At 44.4% G+C, this 26,335-nt stretch overlaps 1 protein-coding gene across 1 annotated transcript in view; it reads right to left on the minus strand.

The window, feature by feature from the left end:
- Positions 1 to 11,979, minus strand: part of PDIA5 (protein disulfide isomerase family A member 5) — a 96,676-nt gene extending 84,697 nt beyond the window's left edge. The window contains exons 1-2 of the mRNA XM_084289610.1: positions 11,845 to 11,979; positions 1,256 to 1,382 (exon numbers count right to left, since the gene is read on the minus strand). Of these exons, the coding sequence (XP_084145736.1) occupies positions 1,256 to 1,382; positions 11,845 to 11,958 (241 nt within the window). The 5' untranslated portion in view covers positions 11,959 to 11,979. The remainder of the gene's footprint in view (positions 1 to 1,255; positions 1,383 to 11,844) is intronic.
- Between the last annotated feature and the right edge of the window lie 14,356 nt (positions 11,980 to 26,335).

A 26,335-nucleotide genomic window follows, 5' to 3' on the forward strand; every position in this document is an offset into this window, starting at 1 on the left:
GCACTAGAACCTCTTTTCTGATTCACTTTGAACCTGACACTGCAAAACTATTTGCTCATTCAAGCACTCAAAGTTTCCCATTATAACTAAACACAAATATTTTTGTAACAGAAATTTTCATATATGATATTTTAACTATCTTATTATAAGCCCATCTTTACAAAATAAAGCTAATTCTGCACATTTTTGTCTGTGAAGCTCTCTGATATTGGGGGGTAGGCTTGGGTCTACCCCACACTGCTCTGATTTGATAAATTCAGAGCAATTCTATCAATGTCACAGAATCACAGAATTTCTAGGTTGGAAGAGACCTCAAGATCATCGAGTCCAACCTCTGACCTAACACTAACAGTCCTCCACTAAAACATACCCCTAAGCTCATTGCCTCTGAGATAAAACCTCTGCAACAGGTAAGGCAGAGAGTACCCAACCCACCAAGCAAAACATTATCTTGCACCACTTGGCCTGCAGGGAAGTAAAGGAAGCAACAACACCAAAATAACACTGCATCTGCACAGTATTAAAGAAAATGAATTTAGTAATGCCTTTTTTTTCCCTGCCAGCCAATGATTTCCACGTCCACACCAGCATTCTGCAGTTGCGTATGGAGCTTAAGGTTGCTTCTCCATTTTATGTGGTGCCACAAAAAAAGAAAGCACCAAAACAAACAAGGTGACAAATGAGAAAAGGTACAGAAGGAGCAGATCACAGCAAGAGGAAGAGCAAACACACACAGACAAGCAAGAGGGAACAACTATGAGAGCCTGAGTGAGAGAGAAGGCAGCAAAGAAATTTAAGGGGACAGGTGGCATGACGTGAAATGAGCCATTTCTCTCCCTCTCACACAAGCAGCTCATTTTTTATTTTTATATTTTGTTCATTAGAGTTGAAAGACAACCGTGGGACATCCAAAGCTGTCAAAAGCAAGGACGGATTGATTTCAGTACTGTAACTATCATTAAGCCTTTCAGTGTCACGAGGAAATCAAAGCTTGCAAACTGCTGCGATAAACACACCAGAAAGCTCTGACTGATGGCTTTTACAAGCCACCATTTTTGGAGACAAAGCCAGAAGGTACATTTCTGCCAACATGACAGGGCAATTAGCAGACCAAGTTAAGAAGCCTCTTCTACCTTGAAACATCAGGAGCTTCTGCACTAGAGCAGAGGACACAGGTCCTAACCTGCACACAGATGTTTGCAAACACTTGGTGGGCTGAAAGAGCTGTGACGTCCAGAAGAACAGGAGAACTCACCAGATTTGGAATACAGAGCTAGTACATTATTTCGTGTCCTGAGAAGCTTCTTAAAGTCCTTGTGGTCACTTATTTTTTCGATGAGTGGAGACACCTTCAATGAATACCCAAAGGGTGGCAGGAATGCCTACAGAAAAAAAACAACATGAGAAACATCAGTAAGAGCTTCCAACACTGAGAAACAAAGCAAAGACTGCTTTTGAAATTGCCTTGACCTGTATCACAATCTGCAGATGTGCTGCCTTAAATAAACTGTTATATTGATTTCACCAACTAAACAAACAAAAAAAAGCCATACACGTGATTTACTGAAACTGGACCAACACCACCCCTGGCAAGCATTCCGATGTGGAAAGATGAGGTAAACACAACGTCAATAAATGTGTTTTCGGTTAAGAAGTCATCCCCTTTACAAGTCTGTTCCTTAGTCAGATAATCAAATGAAAATTCCTATGTAAATTTAATATACTGTAACGAGAGAAGCAGCGAAATACCACTTTGAAAGCCCTCTTGTTCCTCGATCTCTGAATATTTTGAAAACCCAGCCAAGTACTTTCATACTCCACAGAAGGCAGAGAGAGCCACGAAGATAAATAACGAACCTAGGCTGACACAGAGCAGACAAATTCTGTTTTCGTTTCCTTTGTCAGTAATTGTGTCCGCACACGGCGCTAACAGCCACCACCAAAAACCCTCTCTCGTCTCAGATCTGCATCTATGCAAAGAAATCATTTCTTTTGTTGCATCCTTTGGTCTATTTAAATCGCGACTGCTCCAGAGCAGAATTTGTCTTTTAGCCTGCCATAAAGTAAAACTAGCAAAATACAACCATAACCTCAGCTGGGGCCTCACTGCTCGTTTGTACTGCAATAATCTTCAATAATAATAATAATCTTATCCATCAGGCTACGCTGCCTCCCTTCTGCACAGTAATGAATTCATACTAATGGAATGATTATGGGAAGCTTAGCTGGAGAAATTATCTAGTTTACATTCACCTTACAGTAAAACCTTAACACTTAATTGCTTGGCTAAAAGCTTTAGTTCATTTGCCTAACACACACAAGAGGTTCAACGTTTCCTTAATTACGGGACTAATTTTGGTCACGTCTCATTCCAACTGGGCTGTGAAATCTGTGTCCAGGGTAGATGGGGAGAAGAGCGAGCCTGTTCCCCTTGCACCCCGGGCATTACAGACTGCCGCCTGCAAAAACAAGGCACTAAGCCAACCCAAGCCAGAAGACGCAGCACCAGGCTTCACATCTCATTACAAATTCAGTTATTTGCAAACACCACGTCACTGAGGCCCAGAAACAAAATCTGCACCTATCAGCCACGTTTTGCAAGCGCCAGAAGTTTTTTTCACACGTGGAAAGGGCGAGGAGGTGCAAGGGAGCGGCGAGCCAGGAGGGCTGTCACCCTCAGGCCAGGCTTGGGATTGGAAGGCACCAGAAGATGAAACTACAATGTAAAATACAAAAGCACGAGAGGCTAAATAGGCTTAGGGTGAACAAATCACCCCACTGCATCGGCAAGAGTCCCGTTGATCTGACGGGCTCCCTGCGAGAAGGGAAAAAGCCAATTGCAGGTATGCCGCTACCTTCAGCGCAAACGTCCTTGATGCTTTATTTCACCTGACAGCTGCTCATTCTTCTAATTCCAGATGTCCAGAGCTCAACCTTCCTCCTTCAGGCTGATGAATGTGAATCATTTGTGTATTTTGTGAGATAAATGCACGGCGCTGTCAATCAAAGCAGACAAATATAGTTGTGCCAAGCGAGGTGAGGCAGCCGTTCACACTCACGCTTCAAAATGATTGCAGTCAGGGGCTTTGCAGGAGGGATTAATCTAACGTGGACTTCTGAGCAGATCTCTTTAATCCCAAATATTTTTAAACACTTTCTCTTCACCCCAACTTTTTGCAGTTCTCCAAGTAGCCTCAAGTTTCATTTCTATCTTGAGTTACAGAAGGCTAAGCCCAACCTTCACTGAAACCAAGGTTGAAGCCAGATGGAAAGAGCGAAACCACAGGCAGCTCCCTCGGTTTAGCAAATCACAGCTAAATAAGGGTAAGAAGTTATGAGCTCACTGCTGAGAAGAAAGAATTGGAGTACAAAAAAGCTACAAAGGCCACTTTCAACCTGACACCGAATGGTATTATGAACTTCGTGTAAAGCATCCGTACAGCTTTACCGACAGCTTCGAAGCACACGTATTTCCTGTCTTTTCCAGATGGAAAGGCTGTTTAGCCAATTTCAGAGGTTTTTTTTTTTTTTGTTACAATGGCAGAGCTATAAACCTTTTGAAAAATTGGATTCTGGAAACGGTGACAGCTTTAACTACTGCTTTGTCTGCGGTGCCACTAAGAGAGAACTCGCTGCGCTGGTGGAACTGCAGGCACTTCGAGGGAGAAGCACATTGCATTGCAAATCTCCTCCGCTTCTTTGCCCAATCTCTCCCTAGGTATCAATGCACGTTATTCATTTTGCTGCAGTTTAACTACAGCACCCTTCTCCGATGCTCTAGTTTAGAGCAAAACCCACTGTGCGTCAGCCCTGCAGAATAAACCATTATCTCCCTTTTAATTAAGATTAATGTTGCAGCCTTTCCTGGGTATAAAAACCAGAGCTGAAGGCATCCAGTTGGGCAGAAATGCCCTGACTGCGCATCTAAGGCAGCGGCAGCAATACGGGAGGTTATCAGCTGTGCTGAAAAGTTCACCGCCTTCCAACAAGCATTTGCATCGCGCGGTGTTTGCAAACTGATAAGAATTAAGTCGTTCTATGCTCTCCGGCTTTCTCCTGCTGAAATTAAAAAAAAAAGCCCTGTCCAGGAATAAATAAGAGGCCAGTTTCCCATCAAACCTCCCAAAGAACCTTTTCTGGCAGCTCACAGTGACGAGCAGGCATTTTCAGCGGGTGCCAGTCCCAGCCATGGGGCTGATGTGCCCTGCCACGGAGCCAAGGCTGCGATGCCTGTATCAGCAGCTACACCCTCAGCGGGGCTGCAGCAGCCTGAAATGAAGAGGGTGGGGAAACCACCTCATGGGAGCAGTTCTGCACTCCTCGCCGAAAGGCAGCATCACACTTGTGCACAGCCCACAGGCAAAGCGGCAGCGAGGACGAGGCTGATTTGCATGTTGTGCGCCGTACGGCTGTAATTGTCAGGCATGACTCAGGTAGATTTACTCCAGACGTTCTGCCGGAGACTGCAGGAGAGCTCACCAGCCAGCCAGAGCGAGCACGCTGCTTTTTGTTTCGATCCAGGGCACAAAAGGGGAACGAGCTCCTACTAAAGAAAGGAGAGGTCAAGAAAGGTGACGGTCCCTCCTGGGCAGGAAGGCTCCTCTCGCATGCAGCAGGAAGTGCTGCACTCACACATATGGAACTCTATAAATAAGAAGCCAGCGAAGCTCTCTTGTCACTTGAGCATCCTGAAGATTTAAAATCTAGTCACAACCACCACTGAGAAGCTAAGGAAGGCTCTAAATGCTTCAACTAAGAGCCTGCTCAAGAAGCTGCCTACCCCAGTCCCCATTAAAGCAGAAGACATATTAGGACCAACGCGTGCAGCATCTGTACCATCCCTCCCCGGGGAGGGTTACACAGAGAAGAAATTGAAGTAAAAACGGGGGAAGGTCTATTTTATTTCATATAGTGTTCACACACTGCCTGGCAGAACGGGTCCTCATCTGCAGCCGGCTCTGAGCACTGTCCCCAGCGCAACAGTCGCCCGATATCCTTGAATGCAGATTTCTTCTGGGGCTTCCAGAAAAATGCATATACGAGGCAGGCTGCAAAATCCAAACCTGGTACCACTTCTGGTCTGCGTATTTTCCCTAGCTCAAGATCTGAATCAGAATACATTTTCAGACTTTTGTGCTGCACAGGTCATGCAGCATGCACGTGGTCGCAGTGCCTGATCCAAGCTGCATCGCGGATTCTCAGTAAGAAACAGGGGAACCAAACCCCTCGAGACAGCCAGTTCAAAACCACTGAGAGATATCGCTATTTGAATACAAGGCACAGAGCCACACATGCTCTAGCTCCACCTCTGCTCCTCAAATCAAAGCCTGTATTTAAATATTTAATCTTACCAGCTAGGTGGAAGAAGCCTGAGCAGTCAGAGGTGTCATTTCCCTTCCCTTCGCCCACTCTCCAGCAGCTCCTTGCAGATCTGCTGAGCATCCTCAAGCATCGAAGAGCAGCGCCGCGCTCCACAGCCCCGCTCTGAGCCGCTACCCGAGACCCATCTGAGCCTTCAGAAACCCGGAGGCAAAGCGAGTTCCAGGCAAATAACTATTTGCTAATTATACTACCAGGACCGACGCTATGGGAAAATGTGCTCATCCCTCAGGCCATGTTTTCTCAAAATCACCAAGGATCTGAGAAAGTCGGGTTTATTTCTCAAGCCCTCACTCTTCGCCGAATCTCATTTGAGAACGGAAAATGGGAATATCTTTTAAGCAGCCGTAAGAAAATATTTTCATATTTTACATTTATTATTCAAATTAAATTGGATAAATGCTTAACTGCTGTTCCCACAGAATCAAGTTCAATTTATGACTTGCTCCCCACAAAAGCTTCACAATGGCACGGTCTCTTGCTAAGGACAAGGAGCATGCCTGGAGGAGAAGTTTTTTTTATCAACAGCAATGAAAGCAGTTTTAAAAACAAGAAAAAAACAAATCAAAGTTAAGTACAGAGTAACTATTAGAGGAGTAGCATTGTACATTGGACAGAAAAACTATTTCCTATTCTCTTATTTCCAACTGAAATGCATGAAATATGTATTTCCCTGGACACAAATTACGCATAAAAATTACAAATAGATACGTGGCTGAAACAGTGCTTCAGTGCCTGAATCCATACGTCAACATTCAGTTTTTATGCACACACTAACACTTGCATGTATAATTAGGTAGACAATTTGCAGACTGTTCATCAAGAAGAGCTAGGACCGACGCGAACACCGATTCCAGCGCAACTGCTGCTTGGCAGGAGCAGAGTCTTACACTTGAGCACCATTTCAAAAGCCCATTTTCCAGCAACATATTGACTTTGATTTCTGCCCTAGCTTAGTCACCCACTGATGTCATTCTCATTTTGGGACAACAGCATTCAACCCACCATAAATATGGTCAATGAGTGACCTTGTGCATATGAAACAGATTGTGTCTGACAAGGCATTTTATGGGAATTTAGCTGAAAACCAAACCTGCCGCAGAATTCCAAGCAGTAACGGAGATCACAAAATTTAATTTCATAGTTCATTTCTTTGGAGGGGGGAAGAACGTTTCACACTCGAAAAAGATGTCTTGCCTGCTACATCCAAATGTGGTGGGGGGAAAAAAAAAAAGATAAGAAACCCCAAGAACAAGACCAGACCTCACCTGTCCTTCCCATCTCAGTTCCCAGAACAAAGCCTGCAGCAGGACACACACTTCACTTGAGGGCACATCCCTGTCCTGCAGTGGTGCCGCTCTGTAAACCCCCAGACAAGCCCACGACATGGACAGGTCCTAGGGTGCAGGTGGAGGGCTCGTACTGAGCATACCAGCTCTGAGTTATCTCCAGGTGAGAGCTGTAGAAGAACAGATGTGTTGCTCCCTTCCCCCCAGTTTGTTCTAGCTTAAAATACACGATGTTCAAATCCAAAGCTCTCATGTTTACAAGAATCACCGTTTGACTGCAGATGTTTTATCTTCCTTTTTCATCATACAAACCGCTCTTGACCTTGTGCAATAATTGCTTGCTTTTCACTCAAGCCCTCCCTCCTCAGCTATTTACATTCAGGGCTGTGCTGCTGTGATCACTGAGCCATTTGTAACAAATGTCTTCCAGGATGGATAGTGATAAGCAGGACAGTCCCCTGATTTCATTCATGATTAATATCTAAAATAGCTGTAAAAACATTTTAATCAAACCAGATGAGGGGAGACGGGGTTCTCTCTTTTACCCAAAGGTACCTCCAGGAAGCCTGCTAAGAATTGATTAATTGAAGGAAGGGCAAGAGAAAGGGACACACTTTGCTCTCCGATTTCAGCAATCACACCTGAAGCCCCTACAGTCCCACTGGGACCACACCACCACATTTTCCTAAGGACAACCACCAGGGCTCCCATACTGCGGCGTGCTCATGGCCACCAGCACAGAGGCCACAGGACATCACCTGCGACGGGTCCAAAAAGCCTCTCACAGGTTCTGAGGAGCGCTCCAGCTATCACAAGCTGCCAGAAGACCGAGGACTTCTGCTTGAGGTGACCGAGAGCACTCAGGAGCCACGTTCTTGCCCGACGGATTCACTTCTGCAGACAGGCCCACTGGACACTTCTGTTCCTTCTCTGTTCATTTCCCCTTGAGCTCCACGGAAGGGCACATTCTTATTCTGTATATAATCCAGATCAGTTAATGCTCACCTCAAGCCATACAAGAAATTAAAAAAAAAAAACAAGAGCTGCTGACATTTTACTGCGGTGGGTCATGTCTGAAAGAGACAAGTGTCTTATCTTCTTCTGCTCACAAAGGAAGGCAAATTAAAATCCTGACACGGTGTCCTCATATTCCTTAAACTTAGACTGAAGAATGCAACAAATAAGACATTCAACTTAACGTGGTGCTCGCTATGTTCGCTTTCCAAATATAGAAGATAGCAAAAATACCATGGCGACGTCAAGATTTGACTAGTCTCTACTGTTCATATTGTTCTTAAACACTGGGTTTTAAGAAACATAAGCTACAGGCATAACAGTCTGTATTAAAGGTTGGTGCAAAGCTCCACGTAGCCAATTAATTGTATGGTTTATCTCTGGTTTTCAAATGCTTAGTGAAGGAAAAACCGTGCAACTATTTGCTAATTAACAACCAACTGTAATAGGGTCAATTACTAATGCTGACAAAGAACTTTCTCCTTATTATGAACGCGAAGCTCGCTCTCTCTCTTCAAGCCAGGCAGTGCCGCAATATATATTAAACAAGCTGGTGATAAAAAAGTATTTCAGGTGTCACTTCTGAACAAGCATATTTGGATAACTTCAAAAACTAAGGGCACGAGGAAGGCACACGCAACATAATCCCCCACTAAAAATTGGATTTTGAAGAAGTTTAAAGAACTATCGCCTAGCACAAGAGGCAGGTAGAAGGTGCTATAAAAGGAAGACAAAGCCACTATTTATGGGACTTAAAGAAGAGAGGGCAAAAAACAGCACCTGAAAATCCTTAGCACTTCAACGGCATTCATTATCTTCAAAGCATTGCACAAATATTAACTAATTAATCCTCACATTTTTCTGCCAGGTGAGAGGCGAATAAGCTTAATTTAAACAGCTGGAGCAAAAAAAAAAAAGAGATCTGTGAGAGACAAAACAAAGGCAGCATCTGAGCGAGCCGGCGATCCTAGAGCTGTGCACAACCACATGCCCATGGTGTCCTATCTCCCAAAAAATTGGAGAGGTGGAGAGAAGGAGGCTGTCTGCAACTACTCAGCAAATCTGCTCCAGGACTATGGACCCAAGCACGCAGGACCCACGGCACACCCAAAAAAAAGATTACCTCTTACTTTCGTTCTGCAAGCACACAAGGCTCAGTGCTCTCCATGAACGCTACCTGCTGCTCCCAGCTAGCAAAGTGACAAAATTTAATACCTGCTTTGAGACCACCATTTCCTGTGATTCACACGCTCAAAATGGTGGCAGGATCAAGGTAAACCCTACCTTCCTTCCAAAGCAACCCCATCCGCATCAAGGAATTTAAGGCAACGTTAAGTTTGTGATGCTGGTTCCAAGCTGCATTGAGTTTCTCCATGCACACACCTCCAAAAGCAGCTTTGAAGGAAGGTTAGTCTCAGTACCCCCATTTTACTGAAATGGGGGAACCCAAGGAACCACGTCGCTGAAAAGCGAAAGAAATGGCCAACAACAGAACAAACACGGCACTCGTGGCCAAGTGCCCGCTGCTCTCGGCAGAAACATCACTTCTGGTGACCACGCCGTGCTTGCAGCAATGCCCCAGTCCTTCTAAAGGGAAGGGGAGTTTCGGCACCGATGCCCATGGATTCAAAATGCCACCACATAAGGTACAGAGCTGTGTAACAAAACCAGCCCTGAAAGCCAAGGTTTAATTTGGGTAGGGCATCTAAGGAGACGGAGCACAGCCCTTGCCGCAAGTTTTATAAAATCTATATTTAAAGAGGCAGAAGACAAAGCAGGGCAGTCAGTGAGGGATTTACTCTCTGCAGTGCCATTGCTCCAAGTGCAGCGAGGCACTTCCCAAAGCAACACCTGCAGCACAAACAGGAACAGTGAGCAAAGAGGCGCTGCTCAACTCGAGCCCAAGGTCCACGACATCAAAAAGCCACATCCAGTGACGTTACCTGGGACCCGCTCAGATTTCAGGCTGAGGCAGCCTGACACGTTGCCTTAAAAGCTTTCTTTGAAGGCACCGCGCATGAATGGCACCAGGGCGAGCAGCCTCGTGCTTCCTGAAGGCTGTAAGTTGGCCAAGCTGTCCTGACTCAGTTTCCCTGCTGCCACACCAGCACGCCGAGCACTAACTGATCTCTGCCACGTCAGCCTGAGATAACGTTCAGGAGGTGCTTGCACAGCAAACGTATCCCAGATGTGCAGTCCTGCTGGAAGCAGCGGCTGGCCTCTGGTAGAGAGAAGACACAGCACCTGACACTTCGGAGGAATACAAATCCCCCTCGTTGAAGCAAACTCCTTCCCAGCGCCTCCACCGGCATGTTCAGCCCCTCCAGCACAGGATTTAGTCAACCACTCGACATTCCGAAACAGGGAAGTATCTCTGAAGTGAAACCACAATTTCCCTATGACTCTCCAAGTCATTTAAGAATAAAACCTCCACGGCAGGCGGAGACGGCCACAAGTCCTTCCCCGCGCGCGCCACGGATTTGCAGCGATGCGGAAGATAACCGAGCATCTTCCCTCGGAAAACCTTGCAGCATTTTGTTCATCCAGCTTTGCAGCTTTACTTCGACAAACGCAGGAAGTCCCGCAGAGATAAGGACTTCAATTCTCGGAAGCTGCCTCAAATTTTGGGTCCTGTTTTAAAAAATGACCCCTGTATTTTAGGAGCACCAAGCATGCACAGCTCTAGCTGCTATCCCAGGTGCACTGCTGGCACTCAGCACTTCCAGAAGAAAAAAAATAAATAAATAAATCACATTTGTGTACATAAAGAACTAGCTGTGTCAACCTAAACCGTAAACATCAAGAAAGGCAGGGCTACAAAGAAAGACAATGTTCTCATTAACCTCTGTCCCACCGAGCGGCCGGCATTACCTGCACTTTAACTCTGCACACCGAGAACATCCTGATTTAAGCAGCCTCACTGCCTTTGCAAACATTGACTCAAGAAAAAATTAAAAGCAGGTTTTGCAATGTCACAGCTGTAGGCTAGTTTTTTGTTGTTTTTTTTAATCCTGGCGTAGAGCGAGTTACATATTTCAAGATGAAAAATCACACCTTCAAGTGCAAGATAATGCAAATTGGAAGAAATAATTTAAACTACTTGTACACAGCAAAGGGGAAAGAATTAGCTGAATCAACAGCTCAATGAAGACATCTGCTCAGCATGCAGCATCACAGAGCAAATAAAATGCTCGGGCAAGTTAAGAAGGGGAAGAGAGAATAATGTGGATAAATTATAATGGCATCATATAATTTCACTGACAATGGCAAGCCTACTCTGCTCCTCTCAAAGGCAACAGGTCCGCGATATAAAAGGTCCAAAGAAGGGTAACTAGAATAGCTGGAAGCAATGTATTCACAGGAGGAAAGCCTTATTTCACCTGGAAGATCTCTCCACCTACGAGGGGAACTCACAGCAAAACACTTGCATTAACATAAAATGAATGTTACAGTAAATGAAAGTCTACAGTCTCAGCGGACGTGGAAGGCAATGTTACAGCTAACTCCCCACGTTTATGTCTCGAAAAGGAGGGAAATTGGGTCCAGTTGGTGCACAGCACATGCCCAGCGCTGGGCGCACGCTGCCAACAGGACCGCTGAGCGCATCGGAGAGGAGGCGCAGGCAGGCGGGGTGGGACAAGGCACTCCGAGACCTCTCCAGCATTTCAGGAAGAGTTCGCCTCAGTCTCACTGGAACTCGATAAATAATTTAGAGGGGGTCGGGAGGAGGCAGCCCAGCACCGCCCCAGCTGCAGGGTACAGGGGGCTCCCCGTCCCGCAGCGAGCAGGGCGCAGGCGGCGGTGCCACGCCGGGGCTGCACCCACGAGCTGCGCGCTGCGAGGCCCCGCATTTCAGCCCTGGCGTGCTGGGGGAATTGCGGTAATTACCCATTAATTATTAACTCCGTGTGCCCAGGCTGCAGGACCAGGAGGAGCTCACGCCCCGGAGCCAGCGAGGCAGCCCCGCTCGCTCCACAGCGGGGAGAGGGGAAGGGAAAGAAGGGCAGGGATGGGAAGGGAGGCGAGGAGGGGCAGGGAAGGGGCGATGCTCACAGCGGGGCGCTGCACCCAGCCCCATCCCGCTCCCAACTTCGCCCAACTCCTCCCGCCGCGGGGCACGGGGACACCCCCGCGTCCCGTCCCGTCCCGTCCCGTCACTCACCGCCATGCCCAGCAGCAGCAGCAGCAGCAGCCCCAGCAACAACCCCGGCCCCGGTCCCGGCCCCGGGAGCCGCCCGCGGCGCGCAGCCCCCGCGCCCAGCCCCGCCGCAGCCATCGCCGAGCCCCCGCCGCTGCGGGATCGGGATCGGAGCGGGATGCGGCTGCTGCCTGCCTGCCACGTCTGGCGGCGCGCGCGCGCGCTCCGGCCGGCCCCGCCCCGCCGCCCCGGGGCATGCTGGGGGTTGTAGGCGCGGCGCCACCCCCAGGGCGCTGAGGGGGCTCCTGCTCTGGGGGAAAGGGGCAGGTTGAGGAGGAGAGCCGCCTGGTACTCACAGGTCTTAAATCCTGAAGGACAGCCCTGTGGTCCTCTCACACCTTAAATCCTAAAAGAGAGCCCTGTTGACCTCAAAAGCCTTAAATCGTGAAGGAGAGCCCTGTGGTCCTCTCACGCCTTAAATCCTGAAGGAGAGCCCTGTGGTCCTCACATGTCTTAAATCCTAAGGAGGAGTCCTGCCTTCGTCTCACACCTTAAATCATAAAGGAGAGTCCTGTGGTCCTCTCACCCCTTAAAACCTAGAGGAGAGCCCTGCAGTCCTCACATGTCTTAAATCCTAGAGGAGAGCCTTGCGGTCCTTGCATGCCTTAAATCCTAAAGGAGAGCCCTCCGGTCCTCACGTGTCTTAAAACCTAAAGGAGAGTCCTGCGGTCCTCTCACCCCTTAAAACCTAAACGAGAGCCCTGCGGTCCAGCAGTGCCGAACTGCAGGGGAATAAATGCAGGGAGCCTGAGCTGGATCTGTAACAAACAGCTCTCTGACCTGGCTCAGTCTGTGTGACCTGCACTATAACAGCACTGCCTGGCTGCACCCAGGCCAGCAACTCAACCCATGGCCCCAGTTCAGCACATGCAGCGTCCTCACTCTGCCTCACCACAATATCCCGGCTGTCCTCCAGTAATCTGAGCACCAAAGTGGGTCAGAGGTGTTAAAATTGGCTTCCCACAACCAGGCGGGATCCTCACCTGCAGCCCAGTGGCCGCGTGAAATCGTTGCTTGGCTCGGAAACATCAAAGGGAAATCAAAGGCGTCTCTTTGAGTCTGATCCTTGCGGCTGGCTGTCGCCTGAGCATTACACCAAGAGGCTGGCTTCAAGGGAGCAATTTGTAGATCCATACAGCTGACTGATCACTTCAAGCGATGATCATGAAAACTGAACACCGTTGACATTAACAAGTCCCCTGGTGGAGATGTAATTTTGCAAAGCAGAAATACACATCGAGAAAGTTATTACTATGAGCATTTACACTTTTGTGGCATCTTTTTGCGGTGGGAACAGTGCGCGCCTTCCTCAGTCACAGCTGGCTAACCTTTAGCAAACCATTTCACAGTGCTACACCTCACTTCCCATTCTCCAAATAGGGCTGGCAATTCTTAGCTTCACCTTAAAATGCCAGCGAATGCCCAAGCAGAGCAGAGCAGGAACCGACAGGAGGTTGGGATGAGGAAGGACGCACAGCCAGAGAGGGACTTAGGGGAGGAAACGAAAGGCAGGAATCTCTTCATCTACAGTGGAAGGACCCAAAACAATAAAATAATCAGCCTGCCAGCAAAAGGCGTTGGATCCCCGGTTGAAGCCATTTCAAACAAGCGATCAAACCCTCCAGGAACAGGCCACCTCTTCCAGACGCAGCTCACCTCCAGATCACTAGCCCCGAGCTGAAAGGCTTCTGCACACAACTACCCTGACTCATCCAGACCTCTAATCTCAGTTGGATATCCAGGTCCTCAAAGACCGTTTGAATCCTCCTGTGACTCCTTTGTGTAGGAAACTGTTATATCTTCTGACGCTTCGCATCACAGTTACCAGTACCAGGCAATGCAAAAGTAACCTCAGTGTGGTGGATTTTCTGAAAGATTAATCAAAAAAAAAAATAGTCCAGTTTGGAAAGCCACAATTGTTATATACAGAAGAAAATAAAGAGGGTATCCTTGTGACAACTACAGCTTCTTTCTTTCAGTTCAGCTCAATAATTTGTATTGACGTGACAGGCATTGCCTGAACTTAAAAGACAAAATCATTGAGCATTTGTCTCAGGTCAAAATAATATATCAAGTATCAGGTCTGGACTGAGCTTTCCAGTGGCAAGTACTTAATCAATCCAGTTGTGCATTACTAATGAACTCATTACAGTAGTATCCAAGTTTTACCCTGTATCTATTTGGCATTAACATAACATGCCACTTGCTTCTTCATAATTGTAATATTGGTATAGGGCACCCCAAATAAATGGGTGTCAGAGCACGCATTAATTCACCACTGAGAGGCAAGAAAGAATTACTGCCCTTAGATTATAGATCAGAAAACAGTAGCAGAGAGATTATGTGATTTGCCCAGGGCTATAAAACCAGACAGTTTCAGATGAGGTTCGTTTCCAAAGTCTGCGTTGGGACTGCTAATCCTTACTTGTCTGTCTATATTCAAATGCCTATTTTACCAAGAATAAAATACAAAACTGGACTGACAGTAAGTATGTCTGTAAGGAATTGCACCTTCTGTATTTCCTATATGTTGCTGCTTTATTTGACAAGCTTTATTCTTTGTTCTCATTTTAACCTGAGCAAGTCTCTGGCAGTTTCTCACAAAAGGTAAAATGAATCACCTTTACCACACAGAAAAATGACAGTAGAGCAGACAGAAAAAGACACAAGCACTTTGCAAGCCAAACTGAATCCAGGGGCAATCCAGTATTCCACACTGGGACCCCAAACCACATAGCACCCAAAATGAAAGGACAATTCCCTCCTTGCCGTAGCTGCATCAAGGTCTCCTTCCTTCCAGCACCATCTCTTCCTTTAGTTCAGCTTCAGCCAACTGTTTTTAATCTATGGTCTTATCTCCTATAATTTTTGTGACATCTGTGTCATGGCACTGATTGCATCAGCTGAAAAGAGACATATGAGCTGGTTGCCATCAACAGATTGATGGTATTGAAGCCCTGGGCTCATCGTGACCTTTCCTACAGCTCTTCTGCACATGATGAAAAGGAAAAGAGACAGGACCAGCCCTTGTAGGACTTTGCATGGGAGTGGTCTCAGAGAAGAGGCACAGCTGCACAGCGTTTTCCTCCAGCTGATGGCTGTCAGAGGGGAGAGCCTGAAGGCAGCTTTCCACTCCTGCCTCCTCAGCACCTGGAGCAGGGCTGCAGATGCAGCGTATCCATACACATCAGCTAACAAGTTACAGAAAAGATCATTAGCACGCCAAAATGAGGGACACAAAGGTGCGGATGTAATGTAGAGGATTGTGTCTTAGGCTGAATATTCCAGTTTCATACTTCTGCATAAACTCTTTTTAACACTATTTTGTTAATGGTGGAAATACTTCATGAGTCTTGAGAGACTGCTGTCTGTTACTTTGCTGTAACACGTCTGTGATTTTCACCTGATTCACTCTCTGCAGTGAATGGGGATGGCATGAAGGCAAATCAGGATGGAGTTTAGTTTGAAGGCTCTTAGCCTTAATGCTCTGCAAGGATGCCCTGTGCAAGCATATCGCTCAGTGTTTCCATTTTCTGCATCATACCCCTTTACATTTCTGAGGTCCTGAAGGACTGTGCACTTTTTGTACAGAGCATGCACAGCACAAAGGAGAAATACACACATGCTGTGAGCTTTCATGGGAATTTTACTTTGGTACTTTATTGTTGTTGTTTCCTTCAGTCTAGAATCAAAGTACTTTTGGACCACAGGTAGACAGATGCTCTTTATACAGGAGAGGAAAAAGAGCAGTAGGTACTGCAGGAGTCAGTTAAAAGTTGAGTACAGATATTTTCCAAACTTTTCTTCCTAGAATTTTTTCCATTACAGTTTTTATTGCTTTATTTAACTCTGAGGTCTGCATGCCCCTTTAGGTTTAAGTGGACCTACTGTTAAGAACACTGTCATTTCTTTCACTGAATTTCCAAAACTGGATATAATGTGTTCCTGAGTAACATAAAAAACCTTCTACAGTATGGGCACCTTGCTGGCAGGTAGTAGATAATTTATGTCTCTCAGTTACCTGCTGAGAGAATAGCTTAAACAAGATTAAAACAACCATTGGAGTCTAGCTGTTGTGCAGTAACTACAGTAATACTGAGTGTTTCCAAAGTATTGCAGTTGAGATGGTTTTCTAGTGATTTGCAGAAGCTTTATAAAATATTTGCAGGCTGTTTTACCTTGAATGCATCATCAGGAAAGGGTCGAACAATAAGCTTGTGAAGAGAGCTGAGATCTGAATCTGAATTCAATCCATAGCACAACCACAGTTTTCCTGCATGAGGATTTACATCTCATGTGGTCTAGCAGGGGCTGATGTCTCCACCTGTAAAACAGAAATAGGCACATTAGTGGAGCTTAGCTAACACCCCTTGGATTGTGATGGCACCTACATACCCCAGTAACAGGGGCCCAGATGGTTATTTTTGGAAAATATAGGTCTTAATTCTGCTGGCAAAATGTTTGTCTTCACTCTGTAAGTCCACATATCGAGAGTGATTCTGCCATGCTGCTCAGGGGTAGCCTCACACCAAGGGGTGGCAATGGGGAAGTAGATGGGGCTTCTTGTGTGAGTGGAGTTATTATGCCTCTGGTCTGGGTACACAAAATATTCATGCATACAAAGGACTAAATATAAAGGTGGGATTATAAATATATGACTGAAATATTGTTTGGTTGACCAAAATAGTGTTTGCACTAGTGGCCTCAGTCTTCGATGGAGCTGCATCCTTCCACAGTAGCTGAGCATCTGGCTTTATATTGTACACAAAAAATGTATTAGCATTCAACCATCAGATCTTGTATATTTGCTGCAAACAATGTTCCACTAAAATGTTTTTCATACATCTGTCCTATGAGAATATAGCCAATATACGCAATACATCCATATTCAGTACTTTTTCCTCTCTGTATGTGGGTAGATAATTTTATATCTACGTTTTCTATACGTGTATATACACAGGTGCACACGTATACGTGGCATATATTAAACACATGTTTTGTGGCAATTTATATCATTACATATAATCATAGTCATTATCCAGTCAATATGTTTTGTTTTGTTTTGTTTTGTTTTTTTTTCTCCATTTTTCAGCTTTCCTGGTATTCGTTTGTATGATTAAAGTACTGCCTGGGAAAGCTCAAGATCAGCAGATGCAATTAAATGTACGACTGTGCAGTCACTAGTTACTACGTGCAATAACGCAGACTTTAATGAGAAGGATTTCCTTCCTGACAGACCTTGTCTTTGCAAGGACCACCACTCGCAGTCATATGGAAAGAGCTGCGTTGTGATGAAGCTAGCATTAAAGAACAACTTTCCGTCAAATCCTTTGGCTTTTTGCAGTTGTGCAGCCCGGGTAGCAATTTAGCAACTCAGTAAGGCATTTACTAGGTCCTTAGGATTTTCTGTCTCTAAACCTCTTTCCTTCCTGCGTACTGTGGTAACCCACCTTTTAGTAGGGAAACACCACTGAGAATGCCGCATGTGAAAAGAGCTTGTAGAAAAAGCAGGGAAGCAAGTGGGAATAAAGCCTTGATCCTAAACTCTTTGAAGGTAATGGATTGCCTTCAGCAGGCTTTGGCTCAAGCCCCAGCTGTCAGAGAGAAAAGTCAGTAAGGGAAGGAGGAAAACAGTTGAGAAACAAGGAAACAAAGGAGGCAGAGAGAAAAAATGCTGAACAAAAAAGGAAGGAATCAGAAAAAGTAAAGGGTAGAGTGCTAAGGGAAGTGAGGCAGAGGAGAGCAGTAGTGGACATCACTGAAATGTCAACAGAGAAGAGTGAGAAAAAAACAACAGCAAACAGCCCATGAAACAGGTTGTTCAGGAAGCTGATTTGCTCCTGCTTTTTCAGCTGGTTGTCCACGTAGCACGACTTCAACATTGCCAGGGATTCAGTGTTAGCCATTTCTATACAGTCTTGTCTCTTGCCTCCACCGTAGCAATGAAAAGATGGTTTAAGGTGGGTCTTACAGCCACAAGATTGTCTTGCAGGCTAAGAACAGGAGTTAGAAGACCTAAATTCTGTTTCAGAGTTCTGTCCCGGGGCCCTGGCAACCATTAATAAGTCTATAAAGTATTATTTTTCTCATTTTCTCCTCTTGAAATATTCATAAGCCTGGTGACAGGAGGTTACTGGGCTGCTGTTTGTGAAACAGTGAGATTTACAGACAGTTGCCGCTGTGAAACCCTCTGGTAGGGTCTGTGTTGAAAATGGATGTTCCTACTGCAAAGGATCATAGTAAGGTTCGGCTGTTCCCCCAGATCTTCCTTTCAGGATATATTTATTTTACTAAGATAGTTAGCAAAACCTCTGTGTGGCTCTTGGTACCGTAATACCGAATTCCTTCCTACACCTTTATTATCATGGGTATCCACGTGCCTGCTCTCTCAAAAAGCCTTATCAGACGGCTGTTTGCTGAAGCTGAAAAACGATTTTCTCCTCCTGGGGTTCAGCCGGAGACTCTGGATTTGCGGTACGGCCCCAGGACAGGCAGGCAATGAGGTTTGCTGGGGCCCGGGAGAGGGAGGGGGGTCTCCAGGTGACTTCTCCTCCCCTCGCCTCCCTGTGCCCCCAGGACAAAGCCGAGCAGGAGAGCCAGCCAAAGGCTCCAGCCGCACACAGCCAAAGCCAGGATCTCTGCACACGCAGGTGACGGTCTGGATTTTGCACTACAGCGTCTTGGCTCTGTCTTCATCTGCGGCTTTCTCGAACTCTCTTGCTCCTACACATTTTTTTCCACTCCTGCCTCACAGATATCCTCTTATTCTCTTCTCTCCTGGGCCGTCTTTCCCTGTAATATCCATTTCCCAATTACATTTCTTTCCGCTTAGCTGACCTCTTACATAAGATATTCGCCTCTTCCCCCCAAAGAAAGATGTAGATAAAAAAAAAAAAAGTTCCTCTGCTGCCGTCTCCTTGTTCACTATCCTTACGCATTATATCCACTGCTCCATCTCGTGTCTTTCGTGCTACTCAGACCATAAAGTCTTTGAGCCAGAGACTGTCTCTTGCTCTCTTCCTCAAGGGCCTACTTAGTAGGTCAGTCGTTAGGCACATACAGTAAACATCATAAATAATAACGATTCTCGGTTCCTTCTGCAATGATTTTCTCATTGGTCGAGTTTTTGGTTCCTGTATATTCTGGCTTCATCGGCTACACACACATAAAAATAGACAAAAGTGGCTTTAGAAGCCGGGAGCTTTCTAGCAGCTGGCGGGGTTATCTCGTGGTGAGTGGACCCAGAAACCACACCAGGTACTGAAGGGTTTCTGATACAACCTCGTTATTTCAGGTATGATTCTCTTCATTAAATTAAACTGTTTGAGCAGAAATTTTCTATTCGGGGCATCTGCTTCAAGTTTAATTACTTTGGGAAACTTCTGCCAGAATTGTTCAGCCATCTCTAAGCATTAGGCTTAGCGGATGAGGTGCCTTAGAAACTCCTGCCCAATTTTATTTAGCCTGAAAGCCTCTAATTCCCTCCTCCCTTGCAGCAGGCATCTGGCCTTCATGGCGGAGTCATGCCCTTTGCAGTCTCTGTGAAGAACTGCCCAATTTTCCCAAATTAAGTTCAGATTAAAAAAGCAAACCAAAGCTGTCGTTTGCACACGTGTAACAGCAAGCGCCTGCATTCTCGGGTCCCCATCTCCCACAGCTCCAGCAGCCCAGCCTGCAGCTGCACACATCGGCTGAGCCTCTTCTCCACCTTGTGCCAGAAATCTCAGCCCCTTGCGCTGGGGAAACGGGGTGCTGAGAAATACCCCCAGGATCAGGAACAAAGGAGCTCACTCAAAAGTTGGGAAATGCTAGATTAAAGATGTTTGAAAAACTGCATTGGCTTTCTTGAACATGGTTTGTGAGGTGGAGTTTTTAATTACACAATTATGCCTTTTTAATTTCCACAGACTCCCTAACCTGTTTGTTGCAATTGTTGGGGGACTTGTAATTAAAGGCTGGAGATAACTGGAAGGAAAAAGGCAGACCTATCGTTAATAAAACAAGATCTCTACAGCACTGGGCAAACTGCTTAAATGATTTTTTTTTTTCCACATCCCCCCTAAATGTTGATATCTCTGTTTCTTGGCACCCAGCTTGGTGTCTGGTCAGATCTGCAGAAATGCTGAGCACTCCTAAGGGAAACTGAGTTCTGTCGGAGCAGTGCAGTGAGTACTTACACACTGTACAGCTGACTGTTCTGAAATATAATGTCTTATGTAGTTAAACAGTACGCTCAGATATAGGGAACTCAACCTTATATTCCCTTGTTTCAGTTCCCTATTTATCAAGTAAAAGCGCATCCTCTTTTAACCTACTATAATTGGGAAAACAAACTGCATGAATCACTCTGGCTGTTTCATGAAAGGGGACATGCAAAAGACCCTGTGATGAATGTAACTCCCATCAAGGCAAAGTTTGGGTAGCAGACTGTAAGGAGGCAAGGCTATATGCAAGATGGAGGATGGATCAAAATACAAAGAGCTACACACGGACTGAGCATCATCTATTCTGTGCACCGAAGGAGGAAGGGGACTGCAGAAAAAAATATGCTCAAACATTAATGGATACCTGTTTTTCTAGGAAAACAATCTTGGACGAAATGAACAGCGACAAGACAAGAAGGTGTTCAAAAACATTGTGTAAAAATGTGTTAAGCACCTATAAAATGGAGATAATGGTACTTTTCCTTGCTAGTGAAGTGCTTTGAGAACTGCTGGTGAAATCTGCTGCAAGACTTAATGAATTATTCTTTTCACAGGAGCTATAAGATCTCGTAGAGTGACTCCAGGATAGCTCGAAGGATAGATCTGAAGGAAACTGCAGTCTAGTTAGTTAATTTCAGGGGTTTTGGAGCAAAATCCACGAGCCATCAAATCCAGTTGCATTTTATGAAGTAACTTGGTGTCATGAGCTGTAGACCCTAGAGACAAGACTACGGATTTGAGGTTATTAGGGTGACATAAGCCAGGATCTGGATTTGGTTTATTTTTTAAACAAGTTGCTTCTTGGCAGCAACCCAGAAAAAAGCAATATATATATATAAATAAGAGGAAGGATAGCATGGTAATAAAACAGCAACCAAAACTAGATCTGTGCAGACTGCAGTCTGTGAAATATAAGACGAGGACAGCACTGAGACACTAATAAGGCATTGTCCAGTTGAACTAGTAAAAAGCAATAGAATGAGGTTTAGTGGGGGCTGACAGGGTCACCTCAAGCTCATTTCCCCGCATGCACCGTGGAAGGAACATCGCCGGAACGACCACTTTTTTCTCCCCTCCTGTCAGTTATACAGCAGAAAAACTGAGCACCTGCTGAAGGCGCTTGTCAATGACAAGCAGCAAATGGTAGCAGTAAAAGTGCAAGCCGATGCAGCGAATGTGACCCAAGAAATACAGGCTGACAGTGAAAAATGCTGCAGATTTGAAGTGTGCCATAGCTCCCCGAGTTTATGAAAGCAGTAGATCTGGGCAGCTAGCACGGGAAACAATGACAGGGCACGTGTCCGAGACGTCGGTATGGACAGGCAAAAAATGCAAGGTCCTAAACATCACTTAGAAATGGAGTCTTACCACTGCAGTGACAAAAAGTAACCATATTCCCCATTTTTAACCTCTTCTTGCCAAATTCTCAGACCCTGCTCTAAGTTGTCAGCCAGGCACACGGATCCCAGCACTGTCAATACAACCCATACCAGGCCAGGGAGCCACAAGCCTCTGCCTCCCACAGGCACGAGATCTCCCATGTGTGAGCTTTTATCTCGCTTTGCACACAGTTTATGTGAGCTACTTGCCACTCTGAGGAAGAAGGCGACATACCTAGTACGTGCCATATGTACCAGGGCATGGTTGGGTTGTAGCTGCTCTGGGTAGGTGAGGATTTGATAGACCAGGTGTGCAGGGCCCCCAGAAGTCAGAGGGCCCCGGATATTTGTTTGAATTGCTTGCACTGAAAGCCTCCTCTGGGGGAAACGTGAGCAATCCTGAATTCAGTTAATTTGTCTAATGAAAAACTACTAAATAACTCCTAAAAAAATTCCCAAGATGAGAGCTCTAAGCTATCAGGTCTTGTATTCTGTTGCACTTTCTTTGGAAGAGGAACCCTCTTCATTACAGAGGCTTTCTGATCTGATTTATTGCTAGTGTATTGCAGCTTCGTGACAGTAATACGTACTTTCCATTCCCTCTTGATTCAGTCTTGAGATGGTCAAAAAAGACAGAAGCAGGGGTGTTCGACTATGTGTGACCTAGGTATTCTTCCTTACCACAATCTCTTGGGTTTGTGCTTTTTCCTGTGACATTAATATCTGTTTGGTTGTGTACTCATAAATGCCAAACTTTTAAGTGGGAAAGGATTTATTTTAATATCGTCTATTTAAAGTAAGAATTTTAGGGTGCGGATTTTCTCCTTATTGGTATACATGTATAAACATAATTTCTTCCTAAGGAAGATGGATATATTCAGGTTACATAAATCAAAATACTCAGCCATCTGTACCACGAAAGGGATGGTATGACTTATGTAAAGGAAAACTGTGACTCAAATCTGCTGGAACTAAAAAATAAACAAAAAAAATCAAAATATTCTGGTTATATGCTGTTTTAATACTTAAATACTGCAATGCATGGTTAAGTGCAAGCAAGACTGCATAGTAAGACCAAGCAAAATAAGTCAATTTCTCTGTAATGTTCACAAATGTTTCTTAGTTGTGTAACTTCTGATATGGTTTTGCTATTGTAATTGTATTTATACACTATAATAAAATGTCCTTTAAAATTTTCTTATTTTTCAATCTATTATTTTTCTCTTCTCATAATAACTACACATGGATTTACTGGACAATATTACTACACTGTCTATTTGGTTTATAACGGCATTTTGACAGATGAATTTGTTAACATAAATATCAGATTTCTTCACCCTTATTACTAATAACACAATGCGTTCAAATTGAGATAATTTGAAAATCCATTTGACCTTTCACTTTCGATGGGTTGCTGAGTTCCTGTGCCTTTCCAAGTGCGTGAGGAAAACAGCTTCCTTCCTTGGGAGTCATTTTATGTTTTGTGTAGTAAGCAATGCAGAGGAAATAAAAGTTCTTTGTTTACAAACAACAGAGTCCCATTCAAGTGTTAAACAACTGTTATTATTAATTATTTACATTGTGATAGCTCTGCAGAGACATCATCATGGAGCATAGCTCTATTATGGTAGCTGCTATACAAACACAGATGAAAAAGATTATTGTTGCTATTCCTTATGGCATATACACTAAATTGCCCAAGGTAACAATGATTTGTTTATAAAAGGCAGCAAAAGGGCCTGGATTAATCCAAACAAAAAAGCCTAATTGTACTACTAAAACCATTTGTGATGAAAGAAGGAAACAAGACTAGAAAAGAATGTGCTAGATTAACCTCACATCTGTTTATTGTTAAAATAATAGAGGGATCCGCTATTCGACACTTCAGAAGAGCCATTAAATAAAAAGGCTGGCGAGGAAGACCTAGCTGACTCATTACTTTTGCCAGTTTTGGCTAAAAAAATGAACAAGCACTTGTGGCTCTTCCTTCTGGATTTTTTTTCTTTCCCATCTATTTCTATTCCATCTTCCTCATTTTAGCTTTTCTTTAGCAAGGGTTTTGCTGAGTCGGCCAAGATCACAGACCTTGTTGCTATGATGTTAGATAGACTGAAATCCCAGCATTCAAAATCCTGAACCCTATTTAGCCTTTCAGTACTGGTCACGAACACACTTTTGATTCATCTATCCCATCAAATTTAATGCAACAAGAGTGCAGGGAGCTTACAATCCAGAAGCATTATATTAGTCTAAAATTATAAAAAGATGCATTCTAATTTTGGACCCAGAGATATTTGAAAGTATTTCTGGTATTATTAAAATGAGCATCAATAAGGATTAGATCCCTCTGAGGATCTAGGTTTAAGAGACTGATGAAGGAAGGCTGCAGTATATTAGGATACTGAAGTCTGTAAAACTATCGGCTAGCATACTAATTACTGGATTACCTTTCTTTCTCCCATTGTATTGCTGTTTCCAGAAAATTTGATTCATCATTGTTGCTTCATTTTCAGAAATATACCAGTTTCCTGGGATGCCAACACAATATACTGAGTTCCTCTGAATTCTCCAGAAGCAACAGCCTCCCACAAAAGCCCACTCCCTTCACAGGGCCCATTTAAGCATGGATTTGTATGTCAGGAGAGCAGTCAGGCATGGCTTTTTCTCTGTGCTTGCTAAATGATACTTAACCTACTGTTCCAGAATCTAGAGAAGATTGTTTTCTCCTCCGGACTTTTTCTGAGAAAAATTGTTTCCTTTCTCTCTAAGAGGGTCTTTTCCATTAAGCTTTTGGGGAAGCAATCTCTGCTAAAATGCATGGTCATGATCATAAATGCATCTCAGCACTGCAATTCATGTATGAGAATTAGAGGGAGCAACCCCTGTCATTTAGTCTGATCCACAGGGAGCTGAGAAAGAAGCAGGCAGAAGCAGTGCCTGCTCCATTTATCAGCAGCAAATCTGATGAAAAAGTACAGTTCTAGCCTCTTTTTGATGGAGAACTGAGCTTTTAACAGAACTATTTTAATTATAAATGTTTCTGGGTGATGGTACTTGTTCTCTGCAGAAAACTGCAGCTGAAACTAATCATAACACCAGCTATTACAATTTCGTAACATTAGTAAAGTCTTTGATACACATACTATGATTGTTTTACACCCTTCTTATTGCCCTGTGTGCATTGTGGCCATGTCACTGCCGTGACGCACCAATTCCTTTTACAAATAAAATGAAAGAGAAGGGCATGTTGATCTACTTATTCATGACAAGGAACCCAACCTAGCATGCAGAATACTATCTTGCAACACCTGCACTACAGTTCCCAGGAGGCAACGCAGATATGTTTAGGAATCAAAACATTTTTCTTTTTCACTGCCATTTCAGAATATTCTATCTAAGAAACTCTCCTTAACTGCCAATTTTCCAGGCAGCTCGAAGCAAGAATCCTCAATGAGACAATAGAGGAAATAACAGAAGGACCTAGCTAAAAATGAAAAAGAAACCTAGGCTTCCAGTTTTCATGTCATCGTCTTCTAATGAGTTTATTTTCTATTATGTGAGGTACTTAGGCTGATTCTTCCAAAAAATTGATGTTAATAATGATCAATCTACATTTACTCTGCACATAACCGGAGAGGTTATGATGCATGGCATAATTGCAGTGCACTGAATGTTTCCTTTTTACGACTGGCTGCAGAGACTGTAATAGCCTGTTACTCATTTCCAGGTAACGGAGTTCCTCCTTCGGTTTAGGTGGCAGGAATTTTGTGCTTCTGCTGATGAGATTTTCAGACTTGATTCTGACTGGCGGCTGTAGAGAGCTACATTTAATTATCAGACAATCAACATTGTTTCGTCACATTCTCCTTTCAAAATGACCCCAATGTACCTGACAACAATACCATATCAGACAGACCAAAGATGTTCTTGGAAAGGAAGGAGTTTTCCTGAATGCTCTTCACTCTGAGGAAGAATTTATTACATGTTTTATGTGTTTGTACTTCTATGTTTCATTTTTCTTTTACCTATACTTTATGAAGAAATAGAGAAGGCTCAAGGTTAGATCTGGCATAATTCCAACAGCAGTCTTTCTGTTATTCACCGATTAATTATGTATCTATTTTCCTAAGAAAGAAAATCAACAGGCAAACAAAACCAGGATGTATTATGTGTATTTACAAGCTAGGGAAACACTGCAAAGATAAAGGAAAGAAGTGTAAATTTAAAATATTCTTGAAGATAAGACACCAAGGATAAAGCAAAATTTCATTAATATATTCAAGTACATTGGCCCAAAACCATGCTGGGTATTAATCCAGAGCTCAAAAATGAATTTGTTTCACTGTTATTTAAAAACAGAACAAAACCCAACTCTGGAGCAGTTACAGTGAGCTGACAACCTCCACACAGAGCACAATGTACTGGATTCGACTGAAGAAAACCCATTTAGTTAGATAGCTGCCACCAAAGAAAAAGGATGAGCTCGTAGCTACGGTTTTAGTGCACAACTGAGGAGAGACCGACTGTGAAAATCATCTCATCTCTCTGGGTCTGTTCCATGAGTAAAGTAAATCTATTTTTAACTTTTTGCATTGTGATAACCTTTGGGGAAGACACGTTGTGCCATCATTCAAGACCAAAACAAGGCCTTGGAGAGAAAAAGACGCACCTTTTCTGCCTGAATGATGACCCATGGGGAACCTAATCCCACTCACCTTTACCTGGGTGATGGTTCTGGACATTTTAGCCAAAACACGGCTAAATTTTGAAGGGAAGAACGTAGTGATGCAGTTGTCTGTGCCAACTGATAATGGGATGAGTAACATTTGCTACAGATGCCCACAGGAGGTGGTGTTGGCAGGGCTGCCCGGC

This window comes from Netta rufina (assembly GCF_964035555.1).
Source record: "Netta rufina genome assembly, chromosome: 6".
Classification (NCBI taxonomy): domain Eukaryota; kingdom Metazoa; phylum Chordata; class Aves; order Anseriformes; family Anatidae; genus Netta; species Netta rufina.